This window comes from Solanum tuberosum, unplaced genomic scaffold (assembly GCF_000226075.1).
Source record: "Solanum tuberosum cultivar DM 1-3 516 R44 unplaced genomic scaffold, SolTub_3.0 scf00151, whole genome shotgun sequence".
In the NCBI taxonomy this organism is placed as follows: Eukaryota; Viridiplantae; Streptophyta; class Magnoliopsida; order Solanales; family Solanaceae; genus Solanum; species Solanum tuberosum.
Genome location: NW_006239077.1, coordinates 185,572 through 212,853, shown reverse-complemented (window position 1 = coordinate 212,853; position 27,282 = coordinate 185,572). Strand labels below are relative to the sequence as shown.

At 33.6% G+C, this 27,282-nt stretch overlaps 2 protein-coding genes across 2 annotated transcripts in view; one reads left to right on the top strand and one right to left on the bottom strand.

The window, feature by feature from the left end:
- LOC102581549 (acetolactate synthase small subunit 1, chloroplastic-like) overlaps positions 1 to 11,696 on the bottom strand; it is a 33,505-nt gene extending 21,809 nt beyond the window's left edge. The window contains exons 1-7 of the mRNA XM_006353049.2: positions 11,392 to 11,696; positions 10,764 to 10,977; positions 9,607 to 9,690; positions 9,429 to 9,497; positions 6,561 to 6,644; positions 6,296 to 6,448; positions 5,654 to 5,740 (exon numbers count right to left, since the gene is read on the bottom strand). Of these exons, the coding sequence (XP_006353111.1) occupies positions 5,654 to 5,740; positions 6,296 to 6,448; positions 6,561 to 6,644; positions 9,429 to 9,497; positions 9,607 to 9,690; positions 10,764 to 10,977; positions 11,392 to 11,615 (915 nt within the window). The 5' untranslated portion in view covers positions 11,616 to 11,696. The remainder of the gene's footprint in view (positions 1 to 5,653; positions 5,741 to 6,295; positions 6,449 to 6,560; positions 6,645 to 9,428; positions 9,498 to 9,606; positions 9,691 to 10,763; positions 10,978 to 11,391) is intronic.
- Positions 11,697 to 18,620: 6,924 nt separating this feature from the next.
- On the top strand, positions 18,621 to 26,219 carry LOC102581213 (protein DETOXIFICATION 29-like). The gene is made up of 8 exons (XM_006353048.2): positions 18,621 to 18,965; positions 19,195 to 19,739; positions 19,846 to 19,932; positions 21,497 to 21,553; positions 21,636 to 21,874; positions 25,581 to 25,699; positions 25,800 to 25,886; positions 25,970 to 26,219. Exons 1-8 carry the CDS (start codon positions 18,675 to 18,677, stop codon positions 26,048 to 26,050), a joined length of 1,506 nt encoding a protein of 501 aa, XP_006353110.1. The 5' UTR covers positions 18,621 to 18,674; the 3' UTR covers positions 26,051 to 26,219.
- Positions 26,220 to 27,282: the final 1,063 nt, after the last annotated feature.

The following is a 27,282-nucleotide window of genomic DNA, read 5'->3' as shown; positions in this document are numbered from 1 at the left end:
CATATCTTGGTGTATGCCTAGCAAGATTGATGAGACTCTATTCAGTTGGGAGATGGCTGGAGTTGGGGCTACAAACAGAGAAAGATGGAGGATGATCCCTGCTAGTATTTGGTGGACTATATGGAGGGAGAGAAACGAGAGATGTTTTGAGAATAGGAACAACAACTTGCAGGAAGTAAAGCTTAAGTGTATTTTGTTGTTCTGCGTTTGGTGTACAAATGTCTACTCCAATGAAACTGAGTCAATCATAGATGTTTTAGGATCCATTTAGATTTGGTTCAGTTTTTGGATAGATTAGACTTCCTTTCTGCTTTTGTAAATATGGTTTTTCAGTACTACCTAAGTACTAAATGAAATACAAATGTTACCAGTTTCAAAAAAAGAATAGAAGTATATGCAAGGACCGTACGGTTATTACATGAGAAGCAATGACCACCTAACATAGACATGAAGATTAGGAGTAGAGTGAGAAAGGTGATGACTTGCAAACAACTGCAAATTAGGTGATGGGCACTAAAGGGCGCTAAAGAATTATTGTTTCAAGAAAAATACGGGAGAGGGGAGCTTGGAACTTCGAGGGAGACATAAGAAAATGTCAAGTTGCATTAGAAAGTAACAACTGAAATGCTAGGTGTGCCTAAAGGTCTAGGACCTCAACCACATGAATCCTGGTGGTGGTATGAGAGGTACAAATAGTTATTAAAGCTAAAAGTGAGTGTTAGAGGAAGTTTCCAAAGGCAAAGGACGGAGAATCCTTAAAGAATACAAGAGACCTAAGAAGGAAATTATAGTAAATCCCGAAGGGAAGTTTTAGATGGCTTGTATCAAAAGCTAGGAACACAAGAAGGGGAGAAAGAAATGTTAAACTAGCATGACTAAGAGAGAACACTATGTGTTTCCAGAGAATGGACTACTGGTGAGGGCAACAGTTCTGGTGGAGTTGGAGGATTTGGCAAAAAATGAGGAATCTAGATGGAGGCAAAAGTCCCGAGTTCTCTAGCAAAAACAGGGGATAATAACACTATGTGTTTCCAGAGAATGGCAACAGCCCACAAGAGATACAACAACATTGATAGATTGATAATCAATGGGGAGGAAGTTAAAGATCAAGAAGCTATCAAGGTTAATATGACTGAGTTCTAAGGAAACTCTATACTGAATCTGAGATGTAGAGGCACTCTTTTGAGTATGTTAATTGTCCAAGAATCTCCCGGGAGGAACAAGATTGGCTGCAAAGTCCTTTCAAAGAAGAAGAATAAGAAGAAGAAGAAGAGCTAAAGATTATCAAACAATGTGATGGGGATAAGGCCCCGGGCCTGATGGCTACACCATGAGCTTCTTCAAGGTCTGTTGGGCAACCTTGAAAGATGATTTGATGCAAACAATTCAAAATTTCCATCAGAATGAAATGTTTGAGAAATCGTCAATGCCACCTTTATAGCACTAATCCCCAAGAAATATGGAGCAGAAGAACTGAAGAACTTCAGACCAATAAGTTTGATGGGTGGAGTATACAAAATCATAGCCAAGCTCCTTACAGAAAGAATGAAGACTGTCATGTGAGAATTGGTAGATGAACACCAAATGGCATTCTTGAAAGGAAGACAGATCATGGATGCATCATTGTTGGCCAATGAATTGGTGGACAGTAGGGTGAAGCAAAATCTAGTTGGAGTCCTATGTAAACTTGATATTGAAAAGGCCTATGACCATGTCAATTGGTCATTCCTTCTAAACAATCTGAGAGACATGGCTTTGGGAACAAATGGATAAACTGGATCAAAACATGTATATCTACGGTGAAATTCTCTCCTATCATCAACGATAGTCTAAAGGTTTCTCCCACTCACAAAGAGGTTTAAGGCAAGGTGATCCAATGTCACCTTTCTTATTTATCTTAGCCATGGAAGGCCTCAATCCTATGATCAGAAGAGCAAGTGAGAATGGGTGGATAAGAGGCTTCCCTGCAAATGCTAACAAGGGAAATACTATGGAAATCACACATTTGTTATATGCATATGACTCCTTCATATTCTGTGAAGCTGAAGTAATGCAAATCAGGCACTTGAGGGCTATTCTAACCATTTTTGAGGGAATCTCAGGTTTACATGTTAACTAGCATAAGAGTTGCATGTACCCTGTTAACCAAGTTACCAATATGCAAATACTTGCTGAGAACCTAGGATGCCAAATGGATTCCTTACCAACTAAATATCTTGGAATGCCTCTTAGTGCAAAAAATGAAGAGGTGGAAGTATGGAGTGAAGTGTAGGAAAGAAGTTAGAGAAAGTTGACAAGATGGAAGAGCCAATACCAATCTATGGGAGGCAGATTAACTCTCATAAAGACAGTAATGGATGCTCTCCCAACTTACATGATGAGCCTATTCTCAATCCCAGGAAGCATAGAGAAGAAAATCAACAAACTAAGGAGAGTCTTCTTATGGCAGGGGAACAAAGAGAAGCTTGGGTACAACCTAGTCAAATGGGATGAGGTGACCCTCAACAAAATACAAAGGGGTATGGGGATAAAAAAGTTGAAAGTACAAAATGTCAATTTGTTGATGAAGTGGCTTTGGAGGTTCTGTATTGAAGATTTGGCATTATGGAGAAGATTCATCTCACATAAATATGGTCTTCAAAATAATTGGAAAACTATTGGAAGACTATGGCCTCCTTTTGCCCCCAATATATCATTCAAAATTGGAGATGGGGTTAAAACTGATTTTTGGAATGAAGAATGGATAGGGGATAGGGACTTGAAAACCTTATTCCCAGATTTATTTATTCGGAGTCTACAACAGATGGCCATAGTGGCACAGGTATGGAGCCCTCAAGGGTGGGACCTGATTTTCAGAAGGGCTCTAAATGACTGGGAGATTAGTAGAGTAGCTGGACTGTTGCAGGTGTTGAATCCATTCCCAGGTGTCATAGAAGGACCTGAAAGACCAATATGGAAGTTCCCAACAAAGGGAGTTTCATTGTGAAGTCTTGTTACTGAAATATGAACCATAACCTGAGAATGAGAATGGAGTGTCCATGGAAGTTAATCTGGAAGATCAAAATCCCACAAAAGGTGTCATGTTTCTCATGGTTGGTGATCAGAAAAGCATGTTTAACTCACGAAAAGTTACAGAGAAGAGGTATACAGATCTTCTCAAGGTGTTATATGTGTGATAAAGAGGCAAAGATTAACAACCACTTATTCCTACATTGCAAAACAGCTGTAAATCTGTGGCACATGTTCTTAAGTATACTTGGAGTTAGTTGGGTAATGCCAAAAACTTCTTTAGACATGTATAAACACTGGGTAGGAATGAGCAGAAGAAGAAGATCAAAAGAGGACTGGTGGAAATATATTCCAGCTTGCATCTGGTGGACACTTTGGAAGGAAAGGAATGAAAGATCCCATAATGGGCAAGCTAGCAGTATTCAGAAGATCAAGATGATATGGTGGGGGAGGTAGTAAGTCTAGTCGACTTCATAGGACAATTGTAAAGATACTTTTTTTTTGGGGGGGGGGGGCTGGTTATCATGATGCCCTCTTGGGGTTGTAATTCCCACCTCATCAATTTTTACCGAATGAGTTTTTTGGTGTGAATACATAGTTACCTTATCAAAAAGAAAAAAAGTTATCCTTACTTGTGGATGGAATACTAATCCGTGGATAAGTTATCCCAAGATAAAAATGCAAAATAACAAAAGTACCCCCTTAAACCCTCTTTTAATCATCACTTTAACATTCATGTATATTCAAAGAATTTTTAATACCATTTATAATAACATTCACAACCTTCACTACTCGTTATTTTTATGATTATATATTTTCCCGTTAAAAATTTACACTATATAAATATAATTTTAATTTATGAATATATCATACGTTGAATTTATTTGACTAAATCTTAGAGTTAAGGCTCAAAATAGTCCCTCATCTTTGGGTTAAGGTTCAAAGTCATCCTTGAGTTTTCACATGGAGCACTAATAGTCCCTCATGTTTGCAATATTGGTGCACTTTTGGTCCTCCCCTAAATTTTTGCCTATTCTTTAACATTAATTTTGTTCACAATTTTATGTAAGGAATGTCCAATCATCTTTTCTTATATTTAGTAGAAATAATAACTCTATGTGAGAGAAGGTGATAAGAAGAACACCTTGTTCTGTTCAGTAGAAATATTACTGCAGTTAAACTAAGAACATCTTAACATATGACGTTGGAAGAAAAGAAAAAATTTGTACTATTGCACGTGAAATTATCGTGATGAACCTCTCAACTTTACCAGCAATACGATTTCTACTAAATTTTTCTTCTCATATTCTCTCACATAGAGTTATTATTTCTACTAAATACATAAAAAGACGATTGGACATTCCTTACATAAAATTGTGAACAAAATTAATGTTAAAAAATAGGCAAAAATTTAGGGGAGGACCAAAAGTGCACCAATATTGCAAACATGAGGGACTATTAGTGCTCCATGTAAAAACTCAAGGATGACTTTTAGCTTTAACCCAAAGATGAGGGATTATTTTGAGCCTTTCCTCCTAAATCTTATGTTTATTTAATTTTGATTCCTCTTAAATGTCCATTTCACTATTAAATTACATATTTTTAATCAAATAGTCTTTTAATCACTTGAAAATTTGTGTTTATATATCAATTAAAATGAAGATAACTTTGATATTTTACAATATATAAGTAATAAGTGCTTAAATGAAGTGACATCAACAAGAAAATCTTTTTTACTTTAACAAATTTAAGATGAAAGTTCAATTTTTAAGCTAAATAAGATGTAAAATTTATTTTTAAGAGTGAATAACCAAGCTTGCAAAGAAAGTTAAAAAAATTAAATAAAATGGAGGATATTTTTGTAAACAAACAACTTATTCTTAGAAATTATGCCATGCATGCATGTTATTTGAATATGACAAACCAAACAACCAAATCAAAAATAATCTCAACATAACTAATCACATCATAACTTATCCTAGCATAACTAATCCCAGCATAACTTGTCTTCAAATCAAACGACCCTGAGGGTTTTAGGATAGAAGTAATACTAAATATATGCATTGAGGGTTTAGTCAACATGAGAAGAGAGAAATTGAGGTGAGACTAGACGGGATTCCAGTGCCAAAATGCAAACAATTTAGATATCAAGGCTCGCTATGTCGAGAGAATGGAATGATAGATGAAGGTGTTACTCATAGGATTAAACTCAGATTTGAAATGAAGAGGTGCTACCGAGATCCATCCTAATCTCAGTGATGGCAAAGATGAAAGATCTAAATTGTTCCTTCCTTTGATTCTTTTATTTGGGAGCAAAAGTGATAAGCCTTCCATACAATATACAAGGATAATGTAACTGTAAAGGCATGTTGCTTTGATTTTCTATGAAAAATTCAACAAAAAACCCTTCCTGCAAAAATGCACAATTAGGTTCATATCCTTTATAGGTTATAGCAAAACAATCATGTGATTTTACACGATCTAGAGCCGAGCAACATTGTTGTCAAATGCCATCAACTCAGGACAAATTCCGTAGAAATGTTGAATGAAAAAGGATGTATACATCAAATCCTCACAAATGTGTAAAAAGATTCATCTAGAAAGGAACAAAGGCACCTTTGAGGAATAGTTAACCACTTCTTACATCTTCATCATTGAGAACACCCCAGTGAGCATCAAGAACTTGATTGACTCCAGAGTTGTCATCTGTCTCGACAGGATAAACATCTCCCTTCATTTAGCAAAAAAAAAAAAGAAGTGCATACAAAGTGAGAAATTCAGGCTATTGTTGGAGGAGGGGAGGAGAAGAAAGACATTAAAGGGTGTGCATTGACTATATGCACCATCTCAGGTTTTAATAAGATGCATTTTGTGGAATTGATCTTTTCTCTAGACAATTCTTTAGTGTATACTTCTAGTATAAAGGACTTTGATGCAAGAAAGTTTACTTATGAAAAAGTAATATCTATGCAAAAACATTTCACAAAACTATGTTAAATAAATAAAACAGATACACCTATGTTCTTTTTATGTTATTGAGCAAATTTGTTTTCACACTCATGACTATTGCATGACTTTCTTTTTTAAGCATATCACAAACATAAACTGATTTCTGATAATTGAAAGAAAATGACTCGTATATAATTTCAACTGAGTAGAAGAATTCCGGCCTCGCCGAAAGTTACCAGCTAGCAATTGGCTGTGTGTGAGGAGAATTGTTAGTTCATGAAAAAACAAATCATATATTGCTACAAAGAAACAAGCAAAGTCCATTGAAATTGCATACCTCAGCCATAGACATAGATTCTCCAAGAGGAGTCTTCTTGGTTGTCCCCGAAACAGTATTAGCAGACATCGCAACTTCAAGATCTGGGTATGATGCTGCTGAAAACCGCCAAAAAGGAGCAGATTCCCCCATCTTTTCCCTTCTCAAGGCAATCTAAGTTTTAACCAATCAGGTGAACATTGATTCCTTGGAAAACAAATTTAAATAGCAAATATAAAAAAAAAAATATGCTACTCAAAACTTCGAAAGATTTCCTTCCAGGTACCTTCCCAGTACGCGCAATTTCTCTAATTCCAAATTTACTTAAGTTCCTCTGAACAGCCACCATCTTCCCTGGATCACCAGTTACCTGTATTAATGATGACAAGCATCTTAAATGCAGATTTGACTTTGGCTCAAATTTGTAACTATTTCAGCCATGACATGCAGGAGAATTAATGCTACTTGCAACTACTAAGCATTGAGAGAACCACAATCTGTCCGTTCAAAAGTGTTGTTAGCAAAACACGTCAACGCTTATTGAGATCAAAAAGACGAAATCTTGCTAAAACTGCTGGCCCTTCTGCAGTTCACTCATCCATGACTAAACACCATTGACATAAAATGAGAGCCTAAAAAAATCTTTTGGGCAAAGGGAAAGCAGGGTTGCGTGTTTGTAGATTAGTTTTCATGATTTTTCTTTTCCCCAATTCTAACTCCAAATAACTAGAAACCATAGTCTCAACTTTTCTTCTTTGGTAAAATATTACTATCTTGAGATATAAACTATATAACACATTGTTTTTTCATTACTTTGTTGAGTAATATATACAACACAAATTTCGTCGACATTGGCCCTCTGAGCTTTCCCTGAAATTTACTTATTTTTCAGAAGAGGTGAAAGTCCCCATACTCGAAGAAGTACGTGGTGGATGTACTTAGAAAAGCACTACGCATCGTTGAGATAAATACATGTTGACCACATGAAGACACCGGAAATTATGGCACAAGATGATGGAAAAGCATCAGAAAATCAAAGGACCCAACTTTGATTTATCCTACATGCCTAAGCCTTGGTGGCGGAGTTATCCAATTTTATGTATTGAAGATGCAGGTAATAATTGAATGGTTGAGGTGCAAACCGCACCCAAACATCAGTATTATTGGAAAAGGGGATGGAAATAGTAGATATAACAGGAGACTGACATATGATCTAATAAATCAATACTAGATGTTATTTGCTTCATAAGAATAGAACTTACTGCTATCAAATGAAAGAGCTTCACAAGAATTAGGACTAACCTTGATTATCAGAATTCATTTGGAAAGAAAAATGAAATTGTCAGCACTGCGAGATATGATCTATTTCTTTTTGATAAAGAGATATCACCTATTTATTGACAATAGAACAGTAGATAAATCTTATGTTGACGTCAGATTTTTATCTAATTGTTTTCCTTTTTTCTCTGAACATTGATTTTATCAAGTGTTATCTTTGGTTAGAGATCAGATTCTATCTACTAACTTGGGGTAGTCCTTTTCATTAGTTACACATAAAGCTTTATTTATTATAGTAAAAAGGATGAGGGTCTGGGAATCAGAAATCTTAGGCTGCAAAATGAGAGTCTTCTATTGAAATGGTTATGGAGATACATCAATGAGGATAAGGCTGTGGAAGGAAGTCATTGTGTCTAAGTATGGTGAAGCTAACCCATGGTGCACGGAAATGGTAACTGATACCTATGGAGTGGGAGTATGGAGAACAATTAGGAATTTATGGCAATTAATGGAAGACGATATTTGCCTCAAGGTTGGCAATGGAGCAAAGACAAAATTTTGGAGAGATAGGTGGCTTGATCAAACTCCATTAAAGGAGGCTTTCCCTGACCTATTTCTTATTTGTGTAAACCCTGAGGTGACAATCCAAGAGTGCTGGTCCACACAGGGGTGGGATATCTCTTTTAGGAGGCGTTTAAATGATTGGGAGATAGAGAGGGTAGCACTGTTACTGGGAAAAATAGGGCAAGTTTCTATTAGCAGTACAGAGGTTGATATACCTCTTTGGAAACACAATGGTAATGGGCTATTTTCTGTAAAGAGTGCCTACACAAGAGGTCTCCAGGTGACTAATACAAATACTCAATGCAAGTGGAATTATTTCTGGAAAAGCAGCATTCCTACCAAAGTTAAGTGCTTCACTAGGTTGGTTATCAAAAGGGCCTGCCTAACCCAAGAAGTGCCACAGAAGAAGAAAAGACAATTGGTTCCTAGGTGTTTTCTGTGTATGGTGACTGAGGAGACAAACAACCACCTTTTTTTGCATTGCAAGTGCACTGCTCAGTTGTGGAATTTGTTTCTCAACATTACTGGCTATAGCTGGACCATGCCTGAGCATACAGCAGACCTTCTTCTTAGCTGTTGGATGAGAAGAGGGGGAAGTAAGAGCCAAAAGAGATGGTGGAGATTGATTCCCTCATGTATATGGTGGTCAGTATGGAGGGAGAGAAATGCCAGATGTTTCGATGATAGGTCCAATTCCATTCATAAAGTCAAATGGAATTGTATTGTATCTTTACTTTTTTGGTGTAAACAGCTATGTATAGAAGATACTGATCAGATTATAGATCTGATAGGGAGTCTACAGTTTAACTTTTTGGTGGTGGCAAGCATATCCTTAATGCGGAAGAATGCAAACTTACCAGTTTCAAAAAAAAAAAATATAGGGGTTCTGACTATTTAGAGTTCCTACTCTATAATAAGACCTTTTCATACTTTGTTTGGATTACACTTGAATAATAGGCGAATTGATATTGGTGAAAATATCCCTCTCTACTCTCTTTTTACCAAAAAAAAAAATCTACCTCTGTATTCTCTCTTACTATATTTTCTCTACTTCATTTTCTCCCTCTCTCTCTCTCTCTCTCTCTCCTCTCTATTTCTTTTTTTTTTTTCTATTCTCTCAGTTATCCTCCTTTTCCTCTATTTCTCCGGTCTCCCTTCTAGCCCTGCATTAGTAATTCCCTAACAGAGTTACATTACTGAAACCATTTTAGGTATCTATGTACAAAACATATGTCTAACATTTGATATCCAGTTCACAAGCATCAAGTTCAAGAAAGAAAAAGATGGATTCTGATCTGTCATCAAACATCACCTCAATAGTCAGTGAATGATCAGAGATATCCACAATTTTTGCCCTGAAAACGTCCACCAACCACATAACCTAGTAATGACCAAAAGATTTGGATCAATCATCACATAATAGTAAAACCTTAAAATGGTAAATGTTACTCAGATGACATATTAGAACCAAGAGACAACAGTATAAGAACCTCCGCACGGTATTTCGGATCTGCGTTGATTTTGATAAGCATTAGTTCACGTTCAACTTGTGGCTCCTTTGATAAATCTTCAACCTGACCATCAATTTTTAAAGAATAAACCAAAAACACCAAATAAAAAAAGAAAGTAGAGGAGCAGAAAAAAGAAAAGCATTCATGTTACACCACCTAAAGCTTGAGACTTCAGTGAAGGCTCTTTAAATAATAATATAAATTCTTTTATCAACAACAACAACGCCACAGTCCCAAACAAGTTGGGTGTCGGCTATATGAATCCTCACTGACCACATACTCCCTTTAAGCTCTTAAACTCAGCTGATTGAATCATAAATTAGTGCAAGTACCAAAGACCGTATTTGTAACCAAAGCTGAAACCATTTCCATGATTTTGAGTATTGAATATCTTTCAGCCATTAAACAACATTTTTCAGAATAGCATTGGCACGTCCAATCAATTGACACAAATCTACAGACCAGAGAAAATTTAGACTCAAACATTAATGCCATCACTTCAATTTAGATACCATATGAGACAAACAATTCAACAAACTAGCAACATGTAATATGCATTACCAAAGGGGTGGATTTTGCTAATACAAAAACTGGTAACACCGTACTCTAACCTCAATTGAAGCATGCAAAGATGTTAATTTGATCCAAACTAATGGTATTAAAAACTATACATCCAAGACATTAGTATGATTCACCAAACAAGTGGTATAAATGCATATCCACTTCATTTTTTATGACAAGGGAACCTGCAGTCACTATCCTTCAGGTACCCACAAGGTAAACCCCGCTCCAATGTAGTAGCTCGCAAACCACTTAGGAGAGGTGAACTACACTAGGCAAGTCCTGTGCTACGAGCTCGAGAAAGCATGCAGTGGGTTTCAAACCTGAGACCCCCAATTTGAGAGATCCCTTGTTCAACCAACTCGGCCACCCTTGCAAGTTAATGCATATCCACTTCATTATTCCACAATAAAGTCTAATTCTCTTGTTACAACCTAAGCCCATACTATTGGGTCATGCACCAGACTACTCCTAAATGGTCGACCTCACTAGTTCTAGTTCAAGGAACCACGATCCTGAGTACTTAATCAAACAGCTTATAAATTGAAATACCATATGAAGATCAAAATTATCACCTTGATCACATTAACGAGCTTTTGTAACTGTTCCATAACTTGCTGTAACACCCTTTCAGTTCCAGAAACCACTACAGTAAAAAGAGCCTTGTCCTTGTTTAGACCAACAGCAAGAGACTCAATATTATACCCCCTTCGAGCAAAGACTCCCGCAATACGATTGATCATTCCACTTTCATCACCAACAAACACTTGGATAGTATGGCGCCTCACACTGTAATCACATTCACATACATTTACACCAGCAATTCAGTATTCTAACACTCACTTTGAGCTTTTGAAAATCACTGGAAATTAATAGTAGATGAAAATATTACACTTGTAATAAAAAATTATCTTTTTAAATAATAGAAATGTATTGAGGTCTAATTTGATTACTTATACGATTAAATTATATAACTTGTGAAATTGTTTAAAATAATGTCAACTGTGGCTGGTAGCTAACATCTCAAAACATTTTTACAGAGATTGTTGAAAGCAGAAAAATTTGACCACCATGTCCAGAAACCTTTCTGATATATAGTTTTCAATCTAATCTTTGTAAACTATAAACTTATATAGTTTTAAGAATAAAATCAAACTGATTTTCTGATCAGACCTGGAAGAAATTTAAGCGAAGAAAACGTACTTTGTTCTGGTGGATGAATCGGAAGTTGTGACAGAGTGGTCTTCATTTGCATGTTTTTCATCAGCTCTAATGGCAGAAACTACAAGTGTTTTGGAATTTGAAAGGGTGAAATTTGGTTTCGAAGTTGAAAATCCAACAACTTGGGAAAAACCCAGATTGGGAATAGAGGAATAGAGAGAAACGAAAGGTCTATTGAAGGTGGAGTGAGATGAAACAGCCGCCATTAGCAATAACGTTTAGAGAGCTTGGAAGAGGAATGCTTTCGTAATGCAAAGATGATTTCAATTTGTCAAAAAGGGTAAAAGAAAAACTCATTTATTTTTGTTCCAAAAAAAACACTACAATCTCCCTAGGGTCATAACCATAATAATTAATTTGAAATAGATATTGGATTATTTTATTCCATATTTCATTTGGTATATTAGTAAATTTTGGGATTATTTATCTTATTATTTTTTCTAATAATGAATAACTTATCTTATATATATGTGCTAGGATATCTTATTTTGTTTCTAATAATGAAAATAAGTTGTCTTATATATATGTGGTAGGATATCTTGTTTTATTTATCAATTTCCATAACAAAGGACCCCTTATAATTTAAAAAAATATTAGAATCATATCCATTAGTTCACTGATCTTCTTACAATTTAAAAATTCAGTCAATCTTGTTGGAGTGATAGCGTTTGACTAGATATTTCATAGTTGTTATAATGAGGTATTGTAATATATGTATATTGTCATTTGGCATTTAGATCTCATTTAGTTGTTATGTGTAAAACTATGCAACATTTGTTTGATATTTTTGTGTATCAAAAAAGGATTGTATTATTTAATCAAACAAATAAAATGAGTGTGAATGAAAAGGGCAAAAATTGATAGTCTCTTCCCGTGAAGTTATGATCATAACTATTGGGCACTATTTAAATACATTTTGTTCTATTTGTATTTGAATTTTACTATGTGCATGACATTAATAATGATTCCGTAATTCTTTAATATTTTACTCTTATACATAATATTCTTCTATTATTTTTCCTGTTCGGTCATCCTAGGCTTGAACCAGATACATTGGGCTATTACACAATAGTTGAGTATCATTGTACTTGAGGGGTGATTTTATAATGAGTGTATTGCTTTAATGAATGTCGTTGTTGTTATAGGTAAAATATTGTTACAGAGAAGTAAAATATAACATGAAAATTGGTTCAAGAGAAAATTAGATTGTTATATAGAGAAATGTTGTTATAAAGCTTGGTTGTTATAACGAGGTTTGACCGTATTATATTGAAAAAGAGTAAAAAAATATCCTCAACATATCACAAATGGCTCAAAAATGCTCTTCTTCCACAAAAACAAATGCCCTTAATGTTTTTTTAGATATAAATGCCTTTTGTTAACATAAAACTGATACGGAATTGGTGAGTCATTTAATGAAACAAATGACTTCATCTAATTGGTCCACGTAGATATTTAGATTCAACCTAAAAAAATCAAACACATACCCAAACCAAAATAACTCGTTCATGCACTGTTTATGATCTGTTCCTCTATGTTTTTATTTTGATACATAACGTTGTTCTTTGTGTTGTAACTCATCCTTTTTTTTTTGCTTCTTCTTTATCTGTAACAATCTTAAGAATAAAAATTAAACTTATGAAATCTCTTTCATCTTCGTCCCCTTCCCCACCTCCTACCCCAATCCGAAGAAAATGCCACCAAATACCAATATCCATAGAGCCCTACTCCAATTTTAAGTTAATTAATTGACTCCCCTCTTTCTCATCCTAAAGTCGAAACTCAAAGTCACCTTTCATATCTTTATTTTTTCATCTATTATTCTCAAAGTTTATACTAATATAAAACCCAACAAAATTACTTTGTGGGTTTGGGTATTGTACATGAGTGGGTTGGATCTAATAAATCTACTTAGACCAATAAGATAAAGTAATTTGTTTTATTTACTGACTCACAATTTCATGTTATTTTTTTTTTGTTAATAAAGGGAATTTATAGACCTAAAAAACATTGAGGGCATTTTTTACCACTTTATGTATTATATTTCATAACCAAACTAAATTTTAAGGGATAATTACATAGATCTCCCTTAAGGTTTTACTCTACAGCTACACTCACTTTCTCTGTGGTTTACAATATTACGTTTGTCTCCTTTATTTTAATTTTCTTGTGATTATTCTATAACTTATTTAAAATAAAGGTCGATAGCTAATTTAGTCCCTATGTTATAAGTTTATTCCGATTTTGATTCTTGTATAATTCAACTAAGCATTACTAATCTTCAATTAATATAAACATGCGATTTTAATCCTTCAAATTAACGAAAGTTAAAAACATAATATACTCCATTAACTTTAAAATACAGAAAATTTGGCAAAAAAAATAATCAAAGTGAAGGTCAGTTTGATCGGAAGGCTTGCCTCCATTAACAAGCATAATATTGAGGTCGTCATCATCAACAACTCTTCCCCTCCAATGCAAATCATAATCAAATTGGTTAAAACAAACTATATTTTCATACTCGTGTACACCGAAGATTTTCATATGTTCTTGTTCAAGAATCCCCACCAAAAACGGTCTTTTCACTTAACATCTTAAACATTTTTAACCCACCAAAACGTATTCACAAATAATAAAAAAGAGAGACAAATTCAATAAGAAGATATGAGAAAAGCTTTATAAATAGAGAATTTGAATTAAGGACTGAACCTTAGGATCTCACAACCATGTGAATTCCATCTAAGCATCATATAATATATATCATGACACACGTCCATTCTTGAAACAATTGAAAGAAACAACAATATATGGACCAAAACTTAGTTTTTTTCTTCTTTTTTTTCTATATTATTAAAGTTAATTATTCCGTTAAGTTTTTAACGCCCGTTAGTTGGAAGGATCAAAATTGCATGTTTTTATTAGTTGAAGGTTAATTATGCTTAGTTAAAATATATAATGAACAAAAATAGAACAATTCTATAACACATGGACTAAAATTGCTATTTGTTGTCAATAAATCTAATTTTTTTTTTACCAAAATTGAATAAATCTTGTAATGACCCGAGTCAGTTTTGAAAAATTTCATAAAATTATCGTTTTACCATCCCGATAGTTCTCTCAAGCCATTTCTGATCAATTTGTAAAGTTGGTTTCGGAATTTGAATAAAAGATTGTGATTTTTGGAAGTTTTAAGTTTCTAAAAGCTTAAGTTGTTTAAAAGTAATTTTCGGTATCAATCGGAGTTTTCGAGTCTCAAAATGAAATTATGTCGGTTTCATCTGCTCCAAAATATGAAAATTGGTTTGGAGAATCTTCGTTTTCAGGTTCAGGGTTGTTTTGTTGATTTGAGCCCTTGAGTTGGAAGTTTGGATGATTATGGACTAAGGGTTGACTTTGGTCAACATTCAGAGCTCGTATGTTTGGATCAGATTTCTGATGATTTCATTATATTTGGGAGATGATTTTAAACCTAGGAGAGGTCTTGGTTGATTTTTTGGAGGTTTCGAGGGCAGTTTGGTCTTTTTAAGTGTTAAGTTAGTTTATTGTGGATTTCATGAGTTTCGGATCAAAGAGACCTCAAATTCGTGTTTTGATGGTTCTATTGAGTCTGAAACATCGAGTTTGATTGGGTAGCCTTTATGATTTATGTACTTGGGGAATCTGAATGAATTAGTTGGGACTCTACATGGTGTGTTCAGTTCCAATTAGGATTCTTGGAGGATACTCAACCATAAACCCTAGTTCATGCCTATATAAAGAGTGTTATATTCCCTTTAAGAGACATCTCAAATATTCCACAAGTTCATGAACAATTATAAGGAGATCAAATCCAAATATGTCACGATCCAAAGTACACCACAGACGTGACATGACGTATAAGACCCCGAGAGGCCCTACACAAACCACTTAGCATACATCATACAAGATAATAGAAAACAAAAGATCATACAAAAGAGTTTGACAAAAGTGGAAGTCTAAGCATAAGTCTCAAAGTCATCTATTACATCAAAGAAGTGATTGGGACGTAACTCATACATCACATACGAAATTTGCAATATTGGAAATGACATGAAAGCAATAAAGGAGTTTCGGTCCTTGGAACATGAGAATTCACCAATCCCCAATGTCTATGGAGGATCACTAGCCACAAGTATGGAATGTAGGAGCGTCGGACCCTAGTATGGGATGTAGGAGCGTCGGACCCTACATTAGTGAAACAATGTAGGTACAAGTATGCATTAGTACATGTAATGTACTAAGTTTGAGGCAATATGCATAAACGTAGGCATGATGACATAAGTAACTTAAAACGAGTAGCATGATCATAATGGGTTATTTAAAAGCTTTATAAAAAAGATGACATGAAAATCATGAAAGCATGGTCAAGTATATTAACATAACGGACAAAGGAAATGCTTAAAGAAAACTTAGTCATTTTGTGGGATATTTAGCTTTAGCTGACAATAAGACCATGAGAGCTATATCATGGAATCCAGTATATCTCTCATACCGAAAGAAGGGGAAACTACTTGCCAAGGTAGAATTCGTACATATAATCAATTGCTAAAGTGGATCCACTAGCTAGGTCATTTAAAACAATCCTACGGGGCACGTAGTTTGGGACTAGAGATTGCTACTAGAGACTACCATATTTGAGCCTCCATCTCAAAACCCTCTGTGCTAAGTCTAAATCCCAACGGAATAGATAAAAGTCAAATATCATTTTACCATTAGGAAAGGCAATGATCAATACCAATCCACACATTTCAAAATCAAAACATAGAATAACTCCTTAAACATTATTCAACTTAGATGAGAAAACTTTTCACCAATGTGAATTCACTTGTGAGAAATACCTTTCACAATCATGATCATCATAGTAAGTGAGAAATCCTTTCGCGATAACATCAATACCTTCCTTTCAAAGCATCTTCAATTCATTTACAATAACTTCATGAAAACATGCATATCTTCATAAATTCATAGTTCATAGGTTCATCATAGAATCATGGTTGAAAAGTATAATTTAGGCATGGATAAATACAATTTCAAATAAATATCATAGGATAACATCAAATAATGCATTAGAAGATTTAATTAATCATAACTGAACAAAACCACATTCATTGAATTGAAATCCTAACTTGATCAATTGAAAATTGAATTGAGGAATTGAAATACTTAGGGACCCCATGGAGGAAAGGACTCCATGGGTGAATACACACTTTGATCCTTTAAGCCCAAGAAAATGGAGAAATTGAAGACTTGACTGAAACCCTAACTCCTCTTCTTCTTCTTCTTCTTTCTTAGACTCGAGAGAATTTGGGAAGATGAATTTGGTCAAGCACTGGGTTTGGACCGCAGGGAACCGTAGCATGGGGGGACGTCTAATCCTTTTGCCGCCGCAAGGCTGGCTAATCGTACGCAGCAGGCTCGAATACCCCTGGTTCTGGAAGGACCATCTAATTCTCCGGAAAGGATCAATTGAAATCCTCGAATTGTTTCTGCTAGACCAACATATTTCCCTGGAGAACCCTAGAGGATTTAGGAGAATGAGTTGAAAATGAGTTAATTGGGACTAAAACGTTTATATAGGGCTTAGGGAGATAGATAAAATGACATAGTATTGGGTTTAACCAATTAGGAAAATACCCAAAAGCCCTTTTAAAATAATTGTTGAGCCTTACCTACGGACCGTATTGATCAATCGTAAATAGGTTACTGGGACCCTTAATTTAACCATCTTTTTGACGGAATCCATGTACGTTTTGTAGGTCATCCTACGGTCCATACATGTCAACCGTAGGAAGTAACTTTGACCTTCAAAATTTCACAAAGTCTGGGACTCACCTATGAGACCTATTTACGACTCGTACATGGAACGACGGACCATCCTATTGAACCGTAAAAAAGGTACTGGATCTTGACCTAAAAATTTCACTTTCCTCATTTCCTACGGTTGCCATCTACGGCCCGTTGAAGCATCTGCGGTCCATAGGTGGGACCTGTAGATACAGACACCAGCCCAAAAACTGTATTTTTCTTCTTCTCCAAATTCGAGGTGTTACAAAATCATCCTAGTTCAAGAAATGCGCCATAAACGACCCTCGAATCATGGATAAATCTTATGAGAAAAGAATCAAGGGAGGAACATAATTGTACCCATATTGATTTACCAATATATTCATGTTTCTTCATATTTTATTTGTGATTGTAATTTATTTTCTATCACTTTAAAATTTGTTGCAAACAATTATATTCATTTTTATTTATCAACTCCCCTTCCTTATATTAAGATTACTTTAATTACTTTGTTTTAGATTTTATTTAAAGATCTCGTTTTAAATTTTCTAAAAACATTTTGAATGGATGATATCGATTTCAATTTGAAAGGATATATAAAACTTTTGATTTCCAATTTATGTGGCACAAATAAAATTTAAAAAGTCAATCAAACATTTATTTAATCGTAAATTTTTATACATATATTTAAATTATTTTATTATTGTAATTTATAATACATTTTATGTAATTTCTAAATATATAAATTATTAAAAATTACATACTTAAATGACAAAAATATACAAGGAAGGTAATAATAAACTAACAATAATCTATCAATAGTCTCTTAAAAACTCAAAGACTATTACTCCCTCCGTCCCAATTTATGTGACTTACTTTCCTTTTTAGTCAGTCTAAAAAAGAATGACACATTTCTATATTAAGTAACAATTTAACTGTAAAATATCTATTTTACCCTTAATGAAATCATTTATAGCCACACAAATTTTTATCATTCATTTTGGACCACAAGTTTTAAAAATCTTCATTTCTTTCTTAAACTCCGTGTCGAGTCAAACTACCTCACATAAAATGGGACGGAGAGAGTAATAAACACCGTGGTAAAAAATTTGAATATACATTAAAAGTTAAAATATTTAAATTGAAATAAATCATTAAATTTTAGTTCAAATTAGGTGATAAAAATATTAAATTGAACTAAGAAAAAAAGATGACTTAAAATTAGAAACGATAAACACACAAATTGGGACGGTAGGAGTACCAACCAATGAAAAACATTTTAAATGTTTGGGCAGAAGGATTAGGTAAAACAGTACTCATTACAAAACAGCGTTAGTGTCACGTGATTCACATGGAGTAAATATATTAGAATATGAGAACCAAAAGGTTTTGTCCAAATGCATAAATATCCAATAATATTTCAGACTAGTCACAACTTGTGTATCTGTTTCCTTTAGGCGTTAATGGAGGAAAATAAGGTACCATTTCTTACTTCAATTACACCTTCAAAGGCTTCATTTGATGCCGACGAAGATGATATTAAAGCGATTAATGGTGTGAAAAGCTTCGTAAAGGAATTTCATTACGAATCGAAAAAGTTGTGGTACTTAGCAGGACCTGCCATTTTCACTTCCCTTTGTCAATACTCATTAGGTGCTGTTACTCAAATCTTTGCTGGACATGTTGGAACCATTCAACTTGCTGCTGTTTCTATCCAAATCTCTGTTATTGCTGGATTTTCAGAAGGAATACTGGTACCTACTAATGTTTAATCTTAATTTTATTTCACTAGATAAGGGAGAAATCAATCATGTGAATATGGAGTTTTCTTCTTAATTTTGGGGCTAAATGTTGAAAATAGCGAATTGTTTTTTGCGCTTTCATAGTGTTTGGTAATATTCCCCTGTGAGCTATGTTCGGAATTGAGTTAGACTCAAATATCATTTCTTTTTAAAAAAATTGACTGTTTCGCTTTTTTGACAGTTGGGAATGGGAAGCGCACTAGAGACACTGTGTGGACAAGCATATGGAGCTAAACAGAAAGATATGCTTGGAATTTATATGCAGAGATCATGGATAATACTGCACGCAACTGCGCTAGTTTTAATGTTTTTGAATATATTTGCCACACAAATTCTAAGATTAATTGGGCAACAAGAGAAAATAGCGGAATGGGCAGGGCAATTTTCGTTATGGATGATACCAATGGTTTTTGCTTATGCCTTTGAATTTCCTATCATGAAATTTCTTCAAGCTCAAAGCAAAATTATGACTATGGCCGTCATAGCTGGAGTTTCATTTGCTATGCACACTTTGTTAACTTGGCTGTTTATGTTGAAATTGGGTTGGGGTTTGGCCGCTGGCGCAGTGGTTCTAAATTGTTCGTGGTGGTTTATGGTGACTGCAAAAATGATGTATATTTTGTGGGGGAATTCATGTGGTGAAGCTTGGTCTGGATTTTCATGGGAGGCCTTCAAAAATCTTTGGGGATTTGTTAGATTATCTCTTGCATCTGGGGTCATGATATGGTTTGTTACTCTCTTTGGATCAATTTTAATTTATGGTAATGTTGTTTTGTTACCGGGCGGAGCTAGAGCTATCGAAAATATTAAATTTGTTTTGTTTACTACGCAGCTTAGAACTTTGGTATTTCATGTCCTTGATTCTAGCCGCAGGGTACGTTGAGGATGCAGAAATCGCTGTCGATGCTACTTCCATATGGTTTGTTATTCACTCACCTACTCCCACTACTCTTTACTTCCAACTTGACAGAGTATTGTACTACTTAATAATAAAAACTTTAGGAGTGTATGCAATGGAAAGGTGTAAACTATCCAATCAATAATGACACATAATGGAATGAAGTATTAGGGTCTGATTGGTAGGAAAGAATATCCCCCCCCCCCCCCCCCCCCCCCCCCCCCCCCCCCCCCCCCCCCCCCCCCCCCCCCCCCCCCCCCCCCCCCCCCCCCCCCCCCCCCCCCCCCCCCCCCCCCCCCCCCCCCCCCCCCCCCCCCCCCCCCCCCCCCCCCCCCCCCCCCCCCCCCCCCCCCCCCCCCCCCCCCCCCCCCCCCCCCCCCCCCCCCCCCCCCCCCCCCCCCCCCCCCCCCCCCCCCCCCCCCCCCCCCCCCCCCCCCCCCCCCCCCCCCCCCCCCCCCCCCCCCCCCCCCCCCCCCCCCCCCCCCCCCCCCCCCCCCCCCCCCCCCCCCCCCCCCCCCCCCCCCCCCCCCCCCCCCCCCCCCCCCCCCCCCCCCCCCCCCCCCCCCCCCCCCCCCCCCCCCCCCCCCCCCCCCCCCCCCCCCCCCCCACCTTCACCTCGTCAATTTTTTTATTTTTATTTTTAAATTGTTTTTGAAAAATATTTTAGGATCGGAAGTTTGGGTCACGTCGTGGGTCAGATCTCAGGATCGAATTTTGGAACGGTCGTCGATGTCTTATCCTAGTTCGGGTGTAAGGGTTGAGTGTTATATCAATTATCGGGATTGATTTTCAGGTTATGAATTATTTTCATAAAGAGTATTTTCTAGTGTCAAGCAAAACAATACAAGATATTTTTTAGAAAATATTTTTCATTCACCAATCGAACATTAAAAAATATTTTTTACCCACCAATCAAACATGAGAAAATAAGTTAGAAATCCACTGGTTTTCTAAATAAACATATTTTAGAAAAACATGTTTCTTCATACCAAACACACCCTTAATATTATAAAAATTACAATATATTAAATAAAATCTTTTTCTACGACTTCAAGGCTCTAACATTATGACTTTTTGCTTTAAAGGTGGGTTATTAAAAGTGAAGTATTAAACCTACTATGAAACTAGTACTATTTAATTTATAAGTAAAATAGGTTATGAGCTATGAATGTGGAAAAGGGCGATGGATGAAAAAGTAGAATAATAGAAAGCATATCTGGTGAAAGGGGATTTTTATATTTATTTTGGGAAGTCATTGTAGTTGGTTTCCACTATGACATTTTGCAAGAAAAGTTGAAGACAAAATACAAAACTTGATTCACCTACTCATATTTAAAAAATATAGACATTTCTATGTTTGGTCACTTTGGTTAAGCACAAAAATTCAACAAAGGATGAGAAAAAAAAAGAGCAGGATTTTTAAAAGGTTGTTGTATTATTATAAATCATCTCAACATAACAACGACAAATCCAGTATAATCTCATACATAGATACGTGGTATCCAGTATAATCTCATACATAGATACGTGGTAAAGTTTACTGGTGTTCATCTAGTTTTGATTACTAACACGATATGAATTGCAGTGCAAACATAATAGGATGGACATTCATGTTGTGTATTGGATTCAATGCTGCAATAAGGTATGTATGTACTTTTGTCTAATAAAGGAGTAATATTAAACCTAGGAGTAAAGTGTGTAATTATTTTAATTTGTGGATGCAGTGTAAGGGTATCAAATGAACTAGGAGCAGGACATCCAAGAAGAGCAAAGTTTTCAGTGTTAGTGGTGTCAATCACTTCACTTGTAATTGGTGCATTATTGACACTTGTACTCATACTTACACGAAGCCAATATCCACTTTTGTTCACAAATAATGTGAAAGTACAAAAGATGGTATATGATCTTACTCCTGTATTGGGACTTACACTCTTCGTCAACACACTCCAACCTACACTCTCTGGTATGAACTTACACTATTTCTTCATTATATAATATTCCTTCTATCTCGTACACTTTTGAATTGACATATGTATTAAGAAAACAACTATTAACATAGTGAATTTATTATTTTATCCCTATTAATTATAAAGTAAATAAATTAAAAACTTTAGGGTATAATATGTAAAAAAATTGTCCTTTTTTGATTTGTCAAAATAGACAAGTAATTAGAAACAATTAAAAAGGAAAGTGGACAAGTAATTCGGGACAGAGTGACTTTAATACTCCATCTGTTCACTTTTACTTGTCATAATTTGACTTGACACACTTATTAAGAAAATAATTAATGATATAGGTATTTTATCAAACTATCCCCTATTAAATGATGTTTTGATTTTATTTTTTTTAAATAAGTATTTAATGTTGAATGTAAAACATGGAAAGAAATAATTGTCTTTTCTTGATATATCAGAAGTGACAAATAAAAATGAAAATTTATTTTAGAAATAAGTGACAAGTAAAACTGAACGGAGGGAGTATATTGTTTTAGTAAAAAGATACTTCCTTCGTTCCTATTTACATGATGTCTTTACTAAAAATAGATGTTCTTTAATATTTGTCATTTCACACAATTAATGCATAAATTAGACTGTTCTTCCTATTTCACCCTTTGAGAGTTATTACTTATTAGCCTTGAAAGTATGCATTTGATCAATATAGAAAAACTAAGTAATTAACTCATGTTTATTGATCAAATTAATTAATCAAAATATTAACTCATGTTCATTGATTGAAACTTAACTTTAAGATCTATGGGGGTGATAACTAAATAAAAACGGAGGGATTATATATATATTTAAGAGTAAATATGCTTTTCAATTAAATAATGTACATGTTGAAATACTTTTTTTTTAGATTAAATAAGTACTCATTTTGAAATGGGTGAAATTAGACTTTACATCAAGTCATTTCTACTTACTTTATTGGTTGTCCAAATTGTCTACTCACCTTTTCACACTTTGACTATGATTTCCAAAGGAATGAATAGTCATTTCTTTATATTATCAGTATATAATATAAAATATAGCAGCATGTGGATTTTGTAGTCGATCGAAGAATTAAAAAAAAGAAGAATAAATCAATTCTTTATGATATTCTATATAAATGGTATATACTATGAGTATTATAGAAGATAGAAGAATAATTCTTGAAGGAATAAACTAGTTATATATGATACTTTGAGGAATGTTTTTCTTTAAGAAATAAATTAATTATCTACGATATTCTATAATACTTATACTATATACTATATAGTATGTGGTTATCACTCATCACAATATATTATAGTACTAGTGAAATTGTCTGCGCTACGCGCGATATTTATAAATTTATTTAATTGATAAAGAATTGCAAAATAAAATAAAATATATAGATATATATAGGAATAAAAGTGTCACATAGTTTTCGAGGAAAAATCCTTTCATAAGAAAAAAGGGAAAAAAAGAGAATGTGTAACATACAAGTCTTGTAGCCTGTCCTTTGTTACGTATATTTTGTCCATAAATAATTTAATTATTAAAAATTAATAACTGTTATTTAGTTAACATATTTAGATGTAATTTTGATTTTTACATAATAAGATACACAATTAAATTCAAAAGAATTTAGAGAATTTTAGTCCAAGAGAAGGCGATCTTAAAATCAAAAGTAACAATTAGGGGAAGATTAGAAGCGGAAGAAAAGAATTACATGTCATGTTTAAATAAAATCATTAAAAGCTAATATCATAGAAGTCTATACATTAAAAAAGAAAATGGACGTCCGGAAATTGATATAACAACTAAATCAAAGTTGTGTTAATGGAAATAAGATGTAGATTTAGTGATCACAATAATAATTTCTGTTTGTAGTCATTTTTAAATAAATTATTTAATATTCAAAAGATATTTATTCATGAAATTATAGATATATGCCTTTTAAAGAAGGAGATTGGATCAGTACATCATGCTCCCACCATAGTCCTTGAAAAATTGTTTGGTTTGCGGACAAAGTTATTTTGAAATTATAATCCTACCTAAATTTATATCTCAAATAAATAGACTATAAATTAATTTCAAGTTCGATCCTAGATATTCTACCTTATTCTTGTAACAAACGAATGATTTATAACAATTGTCAAATAAAAAAGGAGCGTGAGCTCTAAATTTTCCAACTTTCCACTGATAAGAAAGTCTAATCAAGCATAAAACTTCACATTAAAACTAACTTACACATGCAAAGAAACATATTAAAACTAAAAGAGGAGGAGAAAAACAAATCATATCTAACAATTCATTAATTACAAAGGTAAAGATAAAAAAAAAAAAAAAAATCTATATAGATTTTTTCGTCATGCCTAACTTCATAAGTTTATATATCTAAACAAAAGGTTTAACTAACATGATACCAAGCACAATAAAAACTATGTTTGTACCAAAATTATAAAAAAAATAAAAAAATGCATAAGAATTGCGTTGTATAAATTTATTGAAAAGGAGAAAAGAACTGTCATAAGAATAACGACTAAACATTTAGGCATGTAAATATCAATATTAAATTCTTTCTATATCCTACTTCAAAAACTACCTTGAAATTACTTGTACTTGAATTGAAACAAAAAACAACCAAAATCATCACAACCACATGAAATTCATTTTTTCATGTTTCTCAAAATTCAAAGAGTACACCAATAATCCATAAGTCATATTTCACTAAAAAAAAATAGTGTGGAAGTTTTGGTTGAATTTCTGATCTTTGAAGAGTTTCTTGGTCACTTCTCCTCTTCTTTTGTTAAATATCGAATAAAATCATTCTTCGTTAAGCAAAATCACTCTTTCTTGATCTGAGATTGACTCGCACAATAAAGATCTGAAAAATTTAGCAATACGAAGAATGTTGTTATGAATTTGAGTTTTGAATAGTGACCTTGCGGATTTCTGGACTTTCTGGTTTTCAAAATATATATATACACAATTAAATACTACTCAGTCCTAATTAAAAAACGGACAATTAAATATTATTATTTAATACAGTAATAAAACGGTAGAATGTGATAATTAAGTAGGTAAATGTTTTAATTGGATTGGGGAGAAGGCCCAAAAGACGTCATAATTGGGTTGTTACAAAGAAGAAGGCAAAGAAGAAGGCAAGGGGCTGTTATAACTAATGATGTACCGCTTTAAATTAAGCAATGAATATGTGGTAATTGCTTTCCGTTAGATGGTAAGAAATAGTTATTTTATTTGGTAGGGAAAATATTTTAAAAAATGTTAAAAAAGGAGAAAATAAAAAAATTGGTTTCTTGGCCTTAGAGAGCGCCACATAAGCATGTTTAATATCCAGCTTTATATATATATATATAGATTATATTTCAACAACTATTGATATATTATTTTGATATACGATATGTGTGAAAAGATATATATATATTATATCATCTATACTAAACGTTTGACCATAAATATTATTCACTTCATTTTGAAATATTTATTCACTTTATTCCGAAATCTTTGCTAAGGAAAATCAACTTTACTCTTCTTCCTCCGATCCTCAACTCCTCTTGGGCGATGTTACAAAAACAGAAACATTGCTTTATGTGGTTGCTTTTAATATTTAATAGTAATGTTGTTTACTTTTTGTATTATAAAAATTAAGTTGGATTATAATTTACATATTATGTGAAAGCACAGGGGTGGCAATTGGAGCAGGGTGGCAAGAACATGTTGCTTATGTGAACATTATATGTTATTATGTCATTGGAATTCCTTTGGGTCTCTTTCTTACCTTTTTCATCAAATGGGGCATGCCGGTATTAATCAATCATTTTTTCTCATCTTGATAATATTTTATTTTTCACTTTTAACATTTATATTTTAATGTTTGTATTAATTTAATTATTTTGTTTTCAGGGCATGTGGTATGGGATGTTATTAGGAACTACAACTCAAACAACTGTTCTCATTTGGATAACTGCAAGAACTGATTGGGACAAGGAGGTAATATGATAATATATACATAAATAATATGTATCACATAAATTGAAACAGACGAAATATTACGCAACTCCTAATGTATGCAGGCTTCTCTTGCTGGAGAGAGAATAAAGCAACTAGGAGGAAGCAAAAGCTTGAATGTCATTGATGGATATGCCATCAATTGAGACTCCAAAATGCAGTCAACATTGCTTCAAGATTTTAATGATGGAAACTCATAGAATTACTCCAACTCTTTTTCCACTTTTCTGTTATTTTATTTCCTTTAATCCTTGATTAGTGTGATTTATCATTTGAGAAAGCTTTTTTAACCTAGTTTTGGTATGTTCTTTTTTTTTGTCCATGGTCTTAAATATAGTTGCTCATTTTTATTTATTCAGTTTGAAAAATTAAGAGGTAATTTATTATGGAAGAATATATATTTTTCCTCTTTATTTCAATTTATATGACACGATTTAAATTTTGAGAATCAAACCTTTTAATTTAGATAGTAAATTTGGATATCAAATTTTTAAATATTTTGAATTTAGAACTTACCTCTGTGAAAACGATGTTAAAAGAAAAATTATGCTAGTGTTTGGGTATAAATTTTCAAATACTTTCGGCAAGTTATTTTTGGGTAAAGTTTTTATTGTGATATATAAAATTAACTATGGAATTTATACCATTAACCATGTGTTTAGACATAATATTTATAATAGAAAAATGAAAAAATTGTATGAAATAACAAACTATTAAATCAAATTAAATGCTATAGTCATAGTATATTTAATTGTAATTCGCAGCAAATATCCCATTTTTTTGCCATCTGATTTAATATACAATTAGCCATTTTTATACATTTCGGTATAAAATGTATAAAATGTGTTTTGTGTTTTGTATAAAGTGAGAGAAAAATGTAATATACAAATACAAATACATATATTTTTCGTCCTATAGACTTATAATTATACAAATACAGATCTTATTATACAAATTACAATGTATAAATGAATTTATACAAAACTGAACAATTTGTATAAAATTCGATGTTTGTAGCGAATTATACAAATCAAAAGACTCAAATAGCAAAACATAAAATTTGCTATGGAGCGCAATTATGCAAACCATAGCTATAACATACATATATGATTTTTAAATTTGCTATATGTGAAAGTTGCTCTAGAAAAATTATTTATTCAATTTCAATAAAAAAAATTAATATATCATATATTCGTTTATGTGTCCGTTTATTTATATAGTAAATACTTTAGTGTATAGAGTTTTAACTTACACACAGAGGATTGATTCGTCGATTCTATAAGTATAAAGTTATTTGTTCACAATCTAAGAAAAAAATTGAACAAAGCCTTTGATATAATCATAACACTAAATTAAATAGGAAAAATTACTTAAATAC

Coding starts and splice junctions, on each gene's coding strand:
- LOC102581213 (XM_006353048.2), top strand. CDS start 18,675: ATGGAGGAAAATAAGGTACCATTTCTTACTTCAATTACACCTTCAAAG. Junction 21,554..21,635: donor GGATTCAATGCTGCAATAAG/GTATGTATGTAC, acceptor TTGTGGATGCAG/TGTAAGGGTATCAAATGAAC. Junction 21,875..25,580: donor ACTCCAACCTACACTCTCTG/GTATGAACTTAC, acceptor GTGAAAGCACAG/GGGTGGCAATTGGAGCAGGG.